At 37.8% G+C, this 12,473-nt stretch overlaps 1 protein-coding gene across 3 annotated transcripts in view; it reads left to right on the top strand.

The window, feature by feature from the left end:
* The window catches only part of FAM185A (family with sequence similarity 185 member A), a 91,226-nt gene that overhangs the window by 48,236 nt on the left and 30,517 nt on the right, over positions 1-12,473 (top strand). The window contains exon 8 of one of the 3 annotated variants that reach the window (XM_026504220.4): positions 9,003-9,684. The exons of the other annotated variants lie outside the window; for them this stretch is intronic. Within the exon in view, the coding sequence (XP_026360005.3) occupies positions 9,003-9,115 (113 nt within the window). The 3' untranslated portion in view covers positions 9,116-9,684. Of the gene's footprint in view, positions 1-9,002; positions 9,685-12,473 lie in introns of those variants that run through there. 3 annotated transcript variants of the gene reach the window in all.

The raw sequence follows: 12,473 nt of genomic DNA, 5'->3' as shown, positions 1-12,473 counted from the left end.
AGGTACCAAAAGGTTTTCATCTAGGTTTATACAACCAAATCTGTGCATTACAAATATCACTGGATGTCGAGTGGAGAAAGATTGGAAAGGACAGTGGTGAGTGAAGGAAAAGCTAATTAGCATGTTACTGCAATAATGTAGGAGAAAGAGGTCAGTGGCCTGGACTCCACAGTAATCTATCTTAAGCTCAACAAACAAATACATAAGCCTTCAACAAATTTTGGTTGAAGAAATAGATAAATGGATGCCAAGAGGAAGATAGATGCTTACTGCATTAGTTATTATAAGGCTTCTCAGAGTATTTAATTGTTTTGTGTGTTATATGTTATTATGTCTTATACTGTAGCCCCTCCCTTCTGCCTAAACCAGGAAGGCCCAAGTTGCAGAATGAAGTTTATTTCCTGCCCACAGCATAAGAATCTAGGTACTGATCAGCAGAATTTTTTTGTAGAGTACCACATGACATACTATTAACCCCAGTTGTATCTATAGATTGTCTCTCATATTAGGTTAAATCCATTAGAGTCATTGTGCAGAGGGACCTCAGATAAAAACAGAGCAGTCCCTTTGGAGAGAGCTGTATGAACAAGTGACTGTGTTTATAGAAGCTTTCATATTTCATTTTAATTCTAAAACTGGTGCCCAGAAGGCCACAGACCTTATTTATCAAATGGATGGAATAATTTAAGAGGCCTAGAAAATCAGGGCAGATTGCTTTTTCTGGAGAGATTTCCAACATGAAACCCAGTTTTGGAAATAATGAGCAGCTTTATATGAGAGTTGTTATTATAGGCAGCTGAGCTCAGCTCATCTGGGCCTTCCTTATAGAGCCTATGAGGCATAGAAACAGAAATACCCTCACTGCTAAGAAGTCTGGATTGTATCTGTAGCATGACTTATGCATGATTTCTGCAAGAAGCCATGCCAGTAAAAATTAGTCCCTAGGGCTCAGGCTTCCCACAGGGTTTGATGTGTCAGCCTTGTAATTTTATTTCATTTCCTGTTTCATGGTTTCCTACGCTGTTGCTGTCACTAATAACTGTACATTGTACAATTCTTAAAGTGATTTACAAGTATTATATGCTATTCTGAGGTCAAAAGAAAGCCCGGGACTCTCAGGCTGAAACATTTGTGTACTTTATTCATTCATTCATTTATTTATTTATTTTTAAAGATTTTATTTATTTTATTTATTTGACAGAGAGAACGGCAGCGAGAGAGGGAACACAAGCAGGGGGAGTGAGAGAGGGAGAAGCAGGCTTCCCGCTGAGCAGGGAGCCCAATGTGGGGCTCAATCCCAGAATGCTGGGATCACGTCCTGAGCCGAAGGCAGATGCTTAATGCCTGAGCCACCCAGGCACCCCCATTTGTGTACTTTAAAAGCTGTGTACAGCATGTATTCTTTGGAGTGCATTTTTTTATCCTTATAAGATCCTTGATTCCAGGTTTTGTGCTCTATCCATTTATGGCAAATTTAATGAGTGGTGAGTGGCTTAGGTAACATATTTCTTGGAAGCAATTGACTTCTCTATGAGGTTTTAGTCTTGGTTCATCAATTCAGATATGAAACCTCACTGTGGTATATGGAGACATTCTGTGAGCCCAGAACTGCATGCGGTACAAAATCCTTTTGTCTTAAAGCCCCAGTTTAGATGTTTAGAGAATATTAGAGATAAAGCATGTTGCCAGCTAAATGATGTTTGTCCTTGTCTGCTTAGTAGCGAAGGTGATACTACTGGGTTCTCTTTATTTTCAAACTGGAAATGTAAAGCGTATAAAAAATGAATTCATTTGGGATTAGACCACTAAGTCAAAAGGAGTTCGCAGCTTGTTTTTAGGCCAGAGAGTTATACATTTAATGGTATTGTGAGTTATAATAGAAAACCGGTGCATGGGTTGGAAAAGAGGTTGAAATGGGACTAAGCCCACAGAATGCCACTTTTAAGATCTAGTGGCAGTGTCTTCCCTCCAAGTGGGAAAAAAAAAACACCTAGTTTTTGATATGACTCATAGAATTAATTCTTTTCTTAGAGCACACTGAAGTTTGAGTTTTCTCCAAGCTTATAGCACATGGATTTTTAAATGTGCTTTCAGATGACATGGAATAAATTCAGTAAGAGAATGAAGAATGCTATAGGCTTATGGCTGTCTGCTTAAAAATACTTTGACAGGGAGCTAATGTGGAAAAACTGCATTCAGACTGTTTGTGCTTTTAATGTGTTTTTGTTTCCCCATCATTTTTTAAAGTGTAAGATACTGGTAATGTCATAGATAATTAGACATCAATTTTGTTAATGTTTACCAAAAAAGACCAGGTTTTGTTTCTTTTCGTCTGCAAACATTACCTGTAAGGCTAGATAGTAAATATGTTAGACTTTGCATTCTACATATTGTTTCTGTTGCATATTCTTTTTTGGTTTTGTTTTTTTATAACCCTTTAAAAATGTAAAAGTCATTCTTAGCTCTTAGGCCATAAAAGCAGGCCTCAGGCCAGATTCGGCCTGCAGGCTATAATTTGCTGACCCCCTAGTGTAGAGATCAAAAGGCAGGCCCTAATCTTAGAGCATATGAATTCTGTTTGTAATGCCTGGGGATTTTGTTTGGTTTTGTTTTTGTGTTTATTTTGTTCATTTAAGAAATACTGAACCATAGCCAAATCTTACCCTGAATGACCTCTTCCCAGTAATGAGGAAAAAATGATTTGTACCCATAAAAGATTTAAGAAACAATGCAAGCATAGAAGATATATACAGTGGCAAATAAAAACACAAAAATGTTCAACATCACTAGCCTTTAGTGAAGTGTAAATTAAAACCAGAATGAGATACTACCTGTTAGAATGGGTAAAATTAAAAATACTGATAATACCAAATGCTGGCAAAGATGTGGAGAGATTGGATCTCTCCTACGTTGCTGTTTGGAATGTAAAATGATACAGCCACTCTAAAATTCAGTCTGACAGTTTGCTAAAAAGCTAAACATAAAACTACCATATGACCTAGCAGTTATACTTCTGGGCATTTGTCTTGGAGAAATGAAACTTAAAGTTCACATAAAAACCTGTACACAAGTGTTTATAGCTTTTTTTGTAATACCCAAAGCTGGAAATGATGAAAATACCCTTCTATCAGTAAATGGTTACACACTCTGTAGTATGACTATATAATGGAATACTATTCAACAATAAAAAGGAATGATCTAGGTGTGCCTGGGTTGCTCAGTCAGTTAAGTGTCTGCTTTTGGCTCAGGTCATGATCCCACGGTCCTGTGATTGAAGGGGAGCCTGCTTCACCCTCTCCCTCTGCCTGCTGCTCCCCCTGCTTGTGCTCTCTCTCTCTCTGTCAAATAAATAAACTTGGATGGCATGCCGAGTGAAAAAAGCCAGTCTCAAAATGTTATACACTGTATGATTCCATTTATATAACATTTTTGGAGTGACAGTATTATAAAAATTGAGAATAGACAAGTGGTTGCCAAAGGTCAGGGAAGAAGAGGGAGGATAAGACTATAAAGAGATGTCACAAAGGACTTGCTTTGTGGTGATAGAACAGTTCTATATCTTGATTATAGTGAGGTTATAAATCTGTACATGTGATAAAATGTCATAACAGTATACACAAAAAAGTGAGTGTATGCAAAAAAAGATGAAATCTGGATAAGGTCTGTAGTCTAATTAATGGTACTTTGCCAACCAATTACCTGGTTTTGATAATGCACTATGATTGTGTGACTATTGGGAGAACTGGGTTAATGGGTACGCAGGACCCCTGTGTACTATTTTTACAACTTATTATGAGTCTTTATTATTTCAAAATAAGAAGTTAGCATAAGAGAGGGAATGAGAGAGGAGACAGTCATGAGGAGAGGGAGAAACAGAAGAAAGAAACAATGGAGGCTTCCTGTCAAGAAGTGGAATAAAACGGACTGATTTACCCTTTTATCTAAAACAACAAAATTTTGTAAACGGAAAAAATACATGAATAAACAATTTCTAAGACATTATACATCAGGCAATGAGAGAAAAGTGATCACTGAGAGATGGGAAATAAAGAAAATGAGCCCCTGCTTGCTACCTCGAGAGAGTCTCTAAACTGTAGTACACAGAGAGAGGGAACCATTGTGGAACCCAGCAGACTCCCAGAGTTGAGGAGACCATGATGAGGGTCCAGACAGACCAAGACAGTGAGAGTTCATAGAACAAAGTACCAGACGGAAAAGAACCTTGTGTTCACACCAGCGCGAGAACAATGCCTGTGCCACCTGCCAGACTGGAAAAAACCGTAACTTATGGGGCATTGGGTAGAACACTTAGTTGTTAGAAACAATTATCCCTAGACTGAACATTCCTGTAGAACTGCCTAACAGATCACAAAAGCAAGAGATAAAAGGCTTAAACTGTTGCCATGTAACTTAACTGCATCCCTGAACCAAGCTCAAGATTTCCAAGTAACTTAACCGCATCCCTGAACCAAGCTCAAGATTTACAAAATTATCCAGCACCCCAAAAAATAAAATTTACAATGTCTGGCATCCAAAGATTATCAGACATGCAAAAAGGCAAGAAAATATAACCCATAATAAAGGGAATATCAGTTGAAACACACCCAGAACAGATACAGATGGCCGAATTAGCAGAGAAAGAAGATAAAAGAGTTATAACTGTATTCCACCTGTTAGAATATAGAATAAAGTTAACTAAAGATAAAGACATGAAAGATTTTAAAAGACCAAAATTGGATTTCTAGAAGTGGAAACTAGAGTGTCTGAGGTGAAAAATACAGTAGATGGGATTAAACAAAAGATTTGAGGAACAAACAGCCTTTCTGAGAATATTTCTTGGACAAAACAGACTGGCTGCTTGCTCAAAACCTAGAGTACTGTTGACTTTGTTATTATTCCAGGTAATTGAGGGAAACTGTAAGTGATGGGAACCATTAAAACTAGCTCAGAAATATTTTCTTGTCGGTAATAACTTGTTAAGATGCCTGGGTTGCATTTTTGTCAAGGGCCGACTGTGAACAGTTACTGAATGTTGACAACATTAAAATATTTGGTTATAGAATTGTGTGTGGTTAGAGGTTTTATTTGTGAAATATATGCATTAAAAAATAATAAAATTTCAGAGTAATTATTTTCATGTTTCATAAGTGCATGATTTACTTTCCTAGCCAGTTGGTAAACTTTTTGAGGATACTAGCATGTCTTTGTACATCTTTTGAATGTAAAGATATAAACTACTTTAGCATGGTGCTTCCCATAGTGGGTGGTCAGTAGTGCTTATAATGTTAAAGAGAAAATCCTCCAGCTATGAGTCATTGAAGTTAAATCTGCTGCTAATAAGGCAGGACCAGAATTATCTTTCTGAATCAAATGTTAATAAAGTCTGTTACAGCGTTGGGAGAGGGAGGTGGAGGCTCAGAACAAGGGAGGGGAAAGGAGAAGCTCACCTTAGTCAAGAAGCATTTTAAGCCTGTTTTTAAACCAGAGAATTAAATTCTGAAAATTACTTCTTAGGGCCCTTTCTTTGTCAGCTAGTGCTGATTAGATCAGGTATATTTGGGGTTAAATAATGATTACTACTTCTCAACTAGGTATTTGGGGGGGGGAAATACATAAAAGAACTTGGAGATTCATATATTTGGTTAGACTTGGACAGGGCAGATTTGGAGAGCAAACACTGGAGTTTAAAAACATGTTGTGAGGGGCGCCTGGGTGGCACAGTCGATTAAGCATCCGACTCTTGGTTTCAGCTCAGGTTGTGATCTCAGGGTCCTGAGATCAAGCCCCACATCAGGCTCTGCACTCAGCACAGAGTCTGCTTCAGATTCTCTCTCCCTCTTCCTCTGCCCATCCCGCTCGTGCTCTCTCTCTCTCTCTCTCAAATAAATAAATATTTTTTTAAAACACCCAAAACCATGTCCTGAAAAGAAACGTTTCCTCCCACTTAATGGAAGCCAAACTACACAGGAATAGGGTAGTCCTTTCGCATTTTGGGCCAATAAAACATTGATTATCCCTGGCAAAGGGAATTAAATAAGGAACATATTTTCTGCAACTGCAAGTTCCAATATGTGTTGCAAGATTTTTGTAGGAAGGAATTTATAAACTTTACAAATTAGAGGAGACTCTCCACAGATTCAGGCCAACCAAAGTAGGAAGAGCTTTCAGTAAATTACTTATAGGCAAGATAGGGAAAGGTATTTTCAAGCAACCTAAATGGAATTGTATAAACTGTCTCGCTTTTTGAGTATTGTCTCTAGACTCTGTGTTCATTTTGTTAGTAGCAGTAGTAGTATGTGCAGTATGAGGGCCAAGGGCAGGCTGCCCCAAGATGGGCCACTTTGGGATAAAGATTTCAAGTTAAAAGTAATCAAAACCCAGCAGATGCAGGAAAAGCTGTCTGCCTCCTCCTCAGTTGTCTAAATTTACATTGAAAGGAGAGCCTGTGCCACCAAGAGAGCTATTAACAGAGACTCCCCTTTACCTAAGAAACTTGTCTGCATAATAGGGCAACTTTTGTTTTTCAGAACATCTTTTTTCACCTTCTTGCTAATGGCCTTCTCCCCTTTGTATCCTCAGGCCCTACCCCTCTCCTTAGATTAGATTAGCAACAGATTCCTGTTGCTTCATTGTCTTTGGGATTTCATGTTTGTGTGGATTTCTCACATGTACACCTATTAGATTTTCTCCTGTAAATCTTTCTCATGTCAGTCTGATTCTAAGTCCAGCTAGAAGAACCCTAGGGCAGGGGAATGTCTTCCCTCCCGCCACCGACAGTAGCCTCTACTGCTACAAAAGGAAATGAGTAGATTGGCTTCTTTTCCATAAGCAAGAAAAGCATGACTGGGGAGGCAATGAATAAATATATTAAGGAAAAAATCTTAGATAGTTGGGAAAACCTTACTTACTGTTGTTGATGCTTGGCTATTGATGCCAAATAGTGTGAAAAAATAATAAAGTTAGAGCAACCAATGTTCAGGATTTCCTATTCTTTACTCTATATTTATTTGAATTACTAGAAAAAAATTCTGTGTTATAGAAAAACTGTTGGGTACAGGTACGTCAAAATTGTGACCTACCAAATGCAGCACAGGCACAAAAAGAAGACCATTTAAATTGACAAAGCTGAACCCCTTAATAATGAAGAATTGGAGGAAAAAGAGAAGCTCCCGTGAAATAACAAAATTCAACCGGGTAAATTTGAAGATCTAATTGGCTTTATTAAATGATTCGGGAATTGGGCGGCACCTCACCTAGCAAGCAGAGAGGAATACCAAGGACTTGTACAAAATGGAAGGTTTTTTAAGAGGAGGATGGGGACAAGAAAGTTATTAGCAGAAGAAAAGGATTGTTCTGCACTAGGCCCTTTCTAGGGGGAAAAAAACAAAGGGGTCTTATCATTCAAATGACCTCATCTTCCTCTGGGATGGAGAGGGCCCTCTGGCAGACTCATTGGCACTGACTGAAAAATTCCTGACTGACCAGCTAAGAATACGTTTCTGGGGGAATTTGAAACTGCAATTAGATTTTGTATTAAGCATCTGTTTGGGAATTCTGTCTAAGTGACACCATTTGGACCTGGGCTGGGTTTTTTTGTTTTTTGGGGTTTGGGAGGGTTTTTTTTTTTTTTTTAAACATTTCTAACACAGGGATTTACCAATAGGAATGAGATTTTAACCAGTTTACTGAAAAGTAGAGTATTGATGGCATTGAAATATAGCAAGAAAAGTAGAAGGAAAAACTAGAGGAAGTCATTGGATAATTGAAAGATACAATGAACTCTAAAACATAGATAGATGAGATTATGGCTCAGATGAAAGGGGAGGCAAGAACTCAGAGAAGAATTTGTATCAAAGAAGCACTTGACACAAAGATTGGATGGTACAAGCACCTTTTCATCAGCTAGGAACATCACATGGTACTAACAAAGGAAAAACTATACTGAAGAAAAGAATTGTTGCCTGATTTGTGTGCTTGGATTCATCAAAGAAAATGTGTATAAAGGAACTGAGTGTATTCACAACTCTCTTCAGTTCAGATTTGACTGGTCTCTCAAATCCAGAATGGCAATGGAGCTTTAGAGGAGGTGTAACACTTTAGTTATCCCGATTAAAAGAAAAAAACATAGAACTAGAAGAGCGATGGGAAAGAAACCAGGTGAGCTCTATGCCGGCTACAACATATTACCTGGAGGGAGTTTCCAGGCTGCAGGGCAGGAAGGAGTAATATAGACAGAGCCCAACAGACTCCTGACAAGGAAGAGACTAACATCTGGGGAGACCAGGACTGCTAGATTTCACAAGAGAGAATTCCAGAGAGGAGGGAGCTGCACAGGGTGCCCATGAGCATTCAGCAAAGTACTAATCAGCATGTGTGTCAGGAAACTACCTGATACCTGCCGCAGTGTGAATGAACCTCAAAATGATTATGCTGAGTGAAAGCACCTAGATGTAAAAAAATAAAATATATATTGTTTGATTCGTTCGTTAATATTTTAGAAAATACAAGTAATCTGTAGTGACACAAAGTAGATCAGTGATTGGGGTATTGGGACGACTGTCTGGAGGTGACAAGCAGAGAAGGGGCAGAAGGAAGAGAAGACAAAGGAGCATGAGGCAACCTGTAGGAGTGATGGATCTATTCATTATTTTGATTGAAGAGATGGTTTCACAGAGTTTTACAAAGGTCAAAACTTAGTGTATTGCGTATGTTAAGCACTTGTAGTTTGTCAGTTGTACTCAAGTAAACCTCTTTAAAACCTGCATACCAAACAAAAACAAAAACAAAAAAAGAGTAGTTTCCCTTTCAGTTGTCCTGAGAAAATGAAAGGAGGGAATAAGCCCAGGTAACCTCTTCGCAACTCTCCCAACTCAGACTATCTTTTCTAAGATTTTTGCTGTTCCAAAGTATTTTTCAGTTTCAGAGATATGTTGTTAGGATCTATGTAGTCCAATATTGCTCTTGTCAATGAAGATATAACTTTATACAATTTTGTGTTTCAGGGCTCATGAATCAAGCAAGTGAACATGAAAAATGGATTAAGGCTGATGCCCCCGAAGGCACTGTAAATTTTAGAAGTCAAAGCTGGTTTCAGTCCCTGAAACTGCAGGACTAAGAATGGTTTGAGTTGTATTTATAATTTTTAACAATGATTGGCAGATCTGTGACTACAAAAATGCAAATACCACAGTTCATATAAATGTTGAAAACAACAAATTGGAATGAATAGTGGTGAATTGTCTTGTGGGGGGCCTTTTCAAAATTTGCCCTTAGCTATTGTATTCGTTTTATATTGCCCTATAATGAAATTACCACAAACTTATTTTTTAGCTCACCATTCTGTAGGTCAAAATACCTGCATGGCTAGGTTCTCTGCTCAGGGTAGACAAGGCTGGACTCGGCATTAACCAGGCGGTGTTCTCATCTAGATGCTCTGGGGGGGAAAATCTACTTTCAAGCTTGTTCATATTGTTGGCAAAATCCAGTTCCTTGGGGTGCCTGGGTGGCACAGCGGTTAAGCGTCTGCCTTCGGCTCAGGGCGTGATCCTGGCGTTATGGGATCGAGCCCCACATCAGGCTCCTCCGCTATGAGCCTGCTTCTTCCTCTCCCACTCCCCCTGCTTGTGTTCCCTCTCTTGCTGGCTGTCTCTCTGTCAAATAAATAAAATCTTTAAAGAAAAAAAATCCAGTTCCTTGTGACTACTACTGAGGTCTCTGTTTTCTTGCTGTCCATCAGCGATCACTCTAAGCTGCTACAGGCCACTCGCATTCCTTCTCATGTGGTCCTCTCCATCTTTAAGCCAGCAATAAGGCATTCGATGCTTCTGGTACTTGGTATATCTGACCTCTTCTACAACCAGCTGGAGAAACTGCTTTTAAAGGGCTCACTTGATATGATCAGGCCTGCCCAGAATAATCTTCGTTTTGCCATATAATGGAACATAATCATGGGAGTGCTGTCTCATATTTATAATTTCCATTTATACTCGAGGAGGAGATTATACAAAGGCATAGGTAATGGGGGGCAGTTATCCTAGAATTTCTTGCATAGCTCTCTCATAACATGTTGCTACTTAGGACTTCTTATGACATCAATGTAAATTTAAGCTGTGAGTAAAACACATCTAAAATGTGATGCATTTGCTACTGATTCTTAAATTTTTTTGTATAATTTAAGATAGAATGCATTGGGAACAGGAGAAACATTCAGCGATTTTATAGCCTGCTGTATGAAGATTGATTTTCACTTTTACAATAGTGTACTGTATAGTTATTTCCTGAATTCTCTTTCAAACCTTACTTGTCTACTTCTGGGACATTTAACTTATACAAGACTGAATAGACCAAAGTGGATTATGTTTTTTATGGTTAGGATAAATCACTTCTTAAACAATGCTTTCAAATAAACCTTCTCAAATACTATGATTTATAATAATCTCTTTGTTAATATTTTATTTATTTAGAGTTCTATTTTTAACTTCATATTTACAAAACAAAAAGTAAACTTCATGGAATATCTCAGAGTCTCCTGTAGTTCAATCTTCATGAAGTCAGAATTTATAGACATTGAGGCTATATTCATGTTAGTATGTTTGATGTGGTTATAGTGTATGTGCGCTGAACTATTAAGTAGAAGAAACTGTGAGGCAATTTTTATAATCTTTTTCACCCTCATACAATTATATAAATATTTTCATGACTAAAAATAAAGTCTATGAAATTAGTCAACAACAGCCAGAAGGGTCATGAGCATAACAGCTGTAAACTGTGTTTAAAATTATTAAAAGAACTGTACATATTTGAATGACATAGTCACGTCCAAACAGAAGGGACAAGCTGCCACATTTTGCTCTCTTGAACACTCACCCATGGATAGCAAATGCTTAAGAGCTGAAGACCTAAGTAATATTTTGAATATTTTGAGTACTTTGCACTGAGAACTTGAAGATTTCACCACCTGTTCATTCTGCTTCTTGGTAGCCTTTTATAGCCCACTTTTTCTAACATCTACCCCTTTTCTTTCATTTCCGTAAGTTATAAAATTTGTCTTCCCATAAGGAACAAATGTGTCTCCTGTTTTTGTTTCAAAGAGGATCTTACTCAAAAGAATTTTGGAGCAAGCTTTGACAGTTAACTAACAAACACCCTGCTTGGTTTCTAGAGAACATAACAGTTGTCTTTCTCCTTACCCTTAATCTTCCCCATGCAGGTTTTATTCCTTTAGGGAGCAGTTGCCTCTTTTATAGGTCTCTCCAATTGTGTGCTTGAAACACTTAGGGATCAGAAGCCAATTTTTCTGCAGCTGCCAGAAACCTCTAGATTTCGTTAAGAATTACCCTCTTAAGACATCTTAAGTCTCTTGGCTCAGGTCTGAAAACTTCCCACTCAGCTGATTCCCCTGCTGTCCACTTCTAGGAACCATTCTACAGCTAAGTAATACTACCTTATTTCAAAAACTTTTTCAAAATCAGCCTTAAAAGGGGGAGAATTATTAAAAGCATTTAGCTAATACACAGTACCTTATAATAATACCTTGTACAGCCCATTTTAAACTTTTCAAAATCACTCATATTCTTTAAGTTTTATCCTTACTTCAATTTGTGGGATACAAAGAGACAGTGATTAACTTCACTTAAACGATAAGGAACCAACAGCATTTTTCACAGAACAAACAATCCTAATATTTGTATGGAATCTCAATAGACGCCAAATAGCCAAAGCAGTCTTGAAAAAGAAAAAACTGGAGGTATCAGAATTCCAAATTTCAAATTATTTTACAAAGCTGTAGTAATCAAAACGGTATGGTACTGGGACAAAAATAAACAGATTAATGGAACGGGATAGGAAGACCAGAAATAAGCCCACAATTATATGGCCCATCTTCAACAAAGGAGGCAAAAGTATACAATGGGAAAAGACAATCTCTTCAATAAATGGTGTTGAGAAAACTGGACCACTTTCCTATGCCATACACAAAAATAAATTCAGAATGGATTAAGGACCTAAATGTGAGACCTGAAACCATGAAAATCCTAGGAGAGAGCACAGGCAGTAATTTCTCTGACACCAGCTGTAATAACATCTTTCTAGATCTGTCTCCTGAGGCAAGGGAAACAAAAGCAAAAATATTGGACTACATCAAAATAAAAAGCTTCTGCACAGCAAAGGAAACAACCAACGAAACTAAAAGGCAACCTACTAAATGGGAGAAGATATTTGCAAATGACATACCTGATAAAGGGTTAATATGCAAAATATATAGAGAACTTCTACAACTCAACACCAAAAAACCAAATAATCCTATTAAAAAATGGCAGAAGACATGGACAGACACTTCTCCAAGTAAGACATACAAATGGCCAACAAACACATGAAAGGATGCTCAATATCAACTGAGAAATGCAAATCAAACCCACAATGAGATATCACCTCATACCTGCTGGAATGGCTAAAATAAAAAACAAGAACCAACA

This window comes from Ursus arctos, unplaced genomic scaffold (genome assembly GCF_023065955.2).
Source record: "Ursus arctos isolate Adak ecotype North America unplaced genomic scaffold, UrsArc2.0 scaffold_3, whole genome shotgun sequence".
NCBI classification, from domain to species: domain Eukaryota; kingdom Metazoa; phylum Chordata; class Mammalia; order Carnivora; family Ursidae; genus Ursus; species Ursus arctos.
The sequence above is the reverse complement of the archived record's forward strand: the minus strand, read 5'-3'. Positions and strand labels throughout refer to the sequence as shown.